At 34.7% G+C, this 4248-nt stretch overlaps 1 protein-coding gene across 1 annotated transcript; it reads left to right on the top strand.

Moving 5' to 3' along the window:
* The first annotated feature begins 2809 nt into the window (after nt 1–2809).
* LOC124923855 lies at nt 2810–3522 on the top strand. Its single transcript, XM_047463836.1, has 2 exons — nt 2810–3113; nt 3299–3522. Exons 1-2 carry the CDS (start codon nt 2810–2812, stop codon nt 3520–3522), a joined length of 528 nt encoding a protein of 175 aa, XP_047319792.1.
* The last annotated feature ends 726 nt before the right edge of the window (nt 3523–4248 follow it).

Genomic DNA, 4248 nt, shown 5'->3' with positions numbered 1-4248 from the left:
ACCTAGACTAAGGGAATTCCGCATTCAACCAAAGAGCCTGAGTCTCAATCGAGAGGCTCATTGACCCAGACCAAGAGTTTTTAGACCTCGACTGATAAAAAATGATCCCAAGGCCTATGACTCTTGTCCTAAGTCCTTTTTGTTTCCACTTTTCAAAACCCAAATTATTTTTGTAATTTTGGAACACCAATCCATTTTTAAAAATCTTGAGGGGTTAGAAAATGATTTCAAAATATTTTGGGATACTTCCACAAAAAAAAATATTTTTTTTTTGGGAAAACAACTTAGTGCCATTTCATTAAAAAACCCAAAAAAGGAAAAAAAATATAAAAGTTTAAGATCAGATCTAGACAATTTCTAGATTTTACAATGAAACAAGAATTGAATTACAGACAACAACAACAACAATCAATTAGCACTTGTAACGTTTTACTTTGATTTCACTTGTGACTTTCTCAAACGAAATATCTCATATCTAGAAGAGCTTTCTATTTTCTTCATTCATTTTGATTAATATCCAAGATTAAATGAGTGCATTTCCATCTGAAGTTATATCTTCCAAATATCTTCAGAAGTTCTACTTCTTCCACTGTGAGTTCTTGAATTTCATTTTTTCTAGATATTGTAGATTACTACTCAAAAGTATCATTTCATCAACACATTAATCACAACTCAAAATGGGAGATCCATCAAAATAACTCAAATATGGATCCCCAAGGGACTAATCAACCGTGGACCCAATTAAATGTGGGTACCAAAAGCTGTAAATATGTATATTTGTTGGTGATTTAGGGCAGCTACCTAGAGGAGTATGTCTTGTATCTGGACAATGGATGCTCTAGACATATGACTGGTGACAGACGGCTGTTGACTGAAGTAACAAAGTGCACGGGTCCTAATATCACCTTTGGTGATAACAACAAATGTAAAACATTGGGTAAGGGTAAGATTACCCATGGTAACTTCACTATCAACCATCTTAATTTAAAATCATTAACAACCTTTGTTCAAAAGAATTAGTTTCTAGAATACCTAAACTGAAGTTTTCAAAATATAAGGTCTGTCATGCTTGTCAGATGGGCAAACAAGTCAGATCAACTTTTAAAAACAAAGGGAACATACAATCTGACATGTGTCTGGAATTAGCACATGGATCTGTTTGGTCCAATTCCCATCATCAGTTTAGGGGGAATGAGGTATACCCTTGTCATGATTGATGATTATTCTAGGTTTACTTGGGTTATATTTTTGGAATCTAAGGATAAAACTGCTGCAAATTTGATTAAGATCCTCAAAAGACTTCAAAATGAAAAATCTTTTAGCATCATAAAGATTAGAAGTGACAGAGGTACCGAGTTTACCAACAGAACTCTATCTTCATTTCTTGAGGAGTCTGGTATTAGACATGAGTTGTCTAGTGCTAGAACTCCGCAACAAAATGGTGTTGTTGAAAGGAGGAACAAGATACTAAAGGACGCATCAAGATCTATGATAGCTGACTCAGGTGTGTCTCTAAGACTTTGGGCATAAGCCATAAACACAACATGCTATACTCAAAACAGGTCAATGATCAATAAACATTTTGATAATATTTTATGGAAAAACTCCTAAAATTTTATATTTCAGGATATTTGGATGTAAATGTTTTATTCATAAGAATGGGAAAAATCATTTGAATGCTTGTGATGCTAAAGTAGATGCTGAAATTATGTTAGGCTATTATTTAGTTAGTAAAGCTTATAGAGTATATAATAAATAAACTCTAACTGTTGAAGAATCTCTCCATATCGTCTTTGATGAATCTATTGAAAGTAATTCTAACGAAATTATTGAAGTTGCTAACATGTTAGAGGCTGCTACTCTTTAATCTAATAGTGATGATGAAGTTTCGGTAATCGGAAACAGAATGTCTGATCATTTGGCTAATCCGGTTGTTTCTCAACCAGACGTCCAAACTATAAGTCAACAGACGGATGACAGTTCGGACGTCGTAGACCCATCTGACCATCTGGGGCCGAATTTCAAATGGAATAGAAATCATCCACCCGAATTAATAATTAGTGACCCTAATGCTCCTCTTAGAACCATACACCAATTAATGGATGAATTTGCAAACTCAGACTTTATTTCTCAAATTGAGCCTAAGAAAATCGATGAAGCATTGTTTGATCCAGATTGGATCAATGCTATGCAAGAGGAGCTCAATCAATTTGAAAGAAATAAAGTGTGATATTTAACTCCAAGACCGAATGAGCAATCGGTTATTGGAACTAGATGAGTTTTTCAAAACAAGTTAGGTGATGATGGATTGATTGTGAGAAACAAAGTCAGACTGGTAGCTCAAGACTATATATAGGAGGAATGAATTGACTTTGTGGAGTCATTTTCCCCTGTGACTAAACTTGAAGCTATCAGAATCTTCCTAGCTTATGCAACTTTTAAAAATTTTAAAGTTTTTCAAATGGATGTTAAAAGTGCATTTTTAAATGGTTTAGTGAATGAAGATGTGTATGTTGAACAACCTCCTGGTTTTAGAAATCATTCCATGCTTAATAATGTTTTTAAAATAGATAAATCTTTATATGGTTTTAAGCAAGCTCCAAAAGCTTGATATGATACCTTGACTAAGTTCCTATTTGATCATGATTTTATCATTGGTACAATAGATAAGAAATTGTTTAAGTTTATTAAGGATTCACATATACTGTTTGTTAAAATTTATGTTGATGATATCATATTTGGGTCAACTAACCCCAAATTATGTGAGAAATTCTCTAAGTTGATGTAGGATAAATTTGAAATGAGCATGATGGTGGAGATGACGTTCTTCCTTGGTCTTCAAGTTCGCCAACTTGAAGATGACATCTTCATCAATCAGGCGAAATACAATAGGGAGCTGCTGAAGAAATTCGACATGGAGAGTTGCTCAACTGCTTCAACTCTTATGAACTCTTTTAGCAAGCTTGACAAGGATAAAAATGGCCAGTCTGTTGATATAAATGTCTATAGAGGAATAATCGGTTCTTTGCTATACCTAATAGTCAGCCGGCCAAACATCTTGTTTATTGTTGGCGTCTGCCGAATATTTCAGGCTAACACTAAACAATCTCAATGTATTGTTGCTAAGCGTATTTTGAAGTATTTAAAGGGAACTCAAAATGTGGGACTGTGGTATCCGAAAGTTCAAGTTTCAATTTAATTATCTATTCATATCATATTATGAAGGCTGTAAGATCGATCGAAAGAGCATCAATGGAACTTGTTAGTTCATTGGTTATCATATGATCTCTTGGTTTAGTAAGAAGTAGATGTCCATTGCCACGTCAAGAACAGAAGTTGAATATCTTGTCGCGGGCAGCAGTTGTTCAGTTGTTGTGGGTCCAACAACAGATGAGAGACTTTGGCATCGAAGTAGACGAGTCTCCGATCTTCTATGACAACAACAGTGCTATAACAATCACATATAACCCGGTGTTGTACTATCCGACGAAACATATTGATATCAAACACCACTTCATCTAGGATCATGTTGCCCAGAAACATATTCAGCTTGAATATGTCCTAACAGATCAGCAAGTGGCCGACATCTTCATGAAGCCACTCCTCGATACTAAGTTTTTGTACTTTACAAATGTTTAGGGTCTTTTAGACCTTAATTAACTTAATTTAGTATGCACAAATTGAGGGGGAAATTTGCTGATAATTTGATTAGACAAACGTGTTAAGACGAATGTCTCATATCGTGCTAATTAGATTAGTGGTCTGAAGACTTTGTATATTAAACGGGTTATGCTTAAGAAGCTTGCAGTTTAAGTAGGGTCAAATGTGAAAACGTTAAACAGACGTCTACTAACATGGCTGTTGATGTGAGTAAGTAGTAGCCTTCCCAACATATGTCTTATCATGCTTAAACGCAAGGTAGATTTTGACTATGTGTATGCGTCTGGGAATCCGGCGATGGTGGCAATGTTTATATCACTAAATGCTTCCGGCCTCATGAAGTTTCTAGGCGGACCTTATATTCTTCACAACAAAGAGGTGCGTGCGTTCTTTGATACCGCGATGTTTGTCGGAGATTCCATTTTAGCAACGGTGAAGGATGTTGAAATCTCATTTTCCAAAATTAAGACTTTTTTCTTTAAGACTCATTTGTTTTCACAAAATAGGTTTAAGGCTTATTTTATTCTAACTTTTACTAGTAAAATCTTAATTAAGTTTTATCATGTTTCTTAAAGATTTGTTTGACTT

Source organism: Impatiens glandulifera, chromosome 1 (genome assembly GCF_907164915.1).
Source record: "Impatiens glandulifera chromosome 1, dImpGla2.1, whole genome shotgun sequence".
Classification (NCBI taxonomy): Eukaryota; Viridiplantae; Streptophyta; class Magnoliopsida; order Ericales; family Balsaminaceae; genus Impatiens; species Impatiens glandulifera.
This window is presented reverse-complemented; position numbering and strand designations above follow the sequence as displayed.

Bases quoted from the DNA above. Each gene is read 5' to 3' on its own strand.
- LOC124923855 (XM_047463836.1), top strand. From the start codon at position 2,810: ATGGTGGAGATGACGTTCTTCCTTGGTCTTCAAGTTCGCCAACTTGAA. The intron at 3,114-3,298 runs GTATTGTTGCTA...CTCTTGGTTTAG, and splicing joins TAACACTAAACAATCTCAAT to TAAGAAGTAGATGTCCATTG.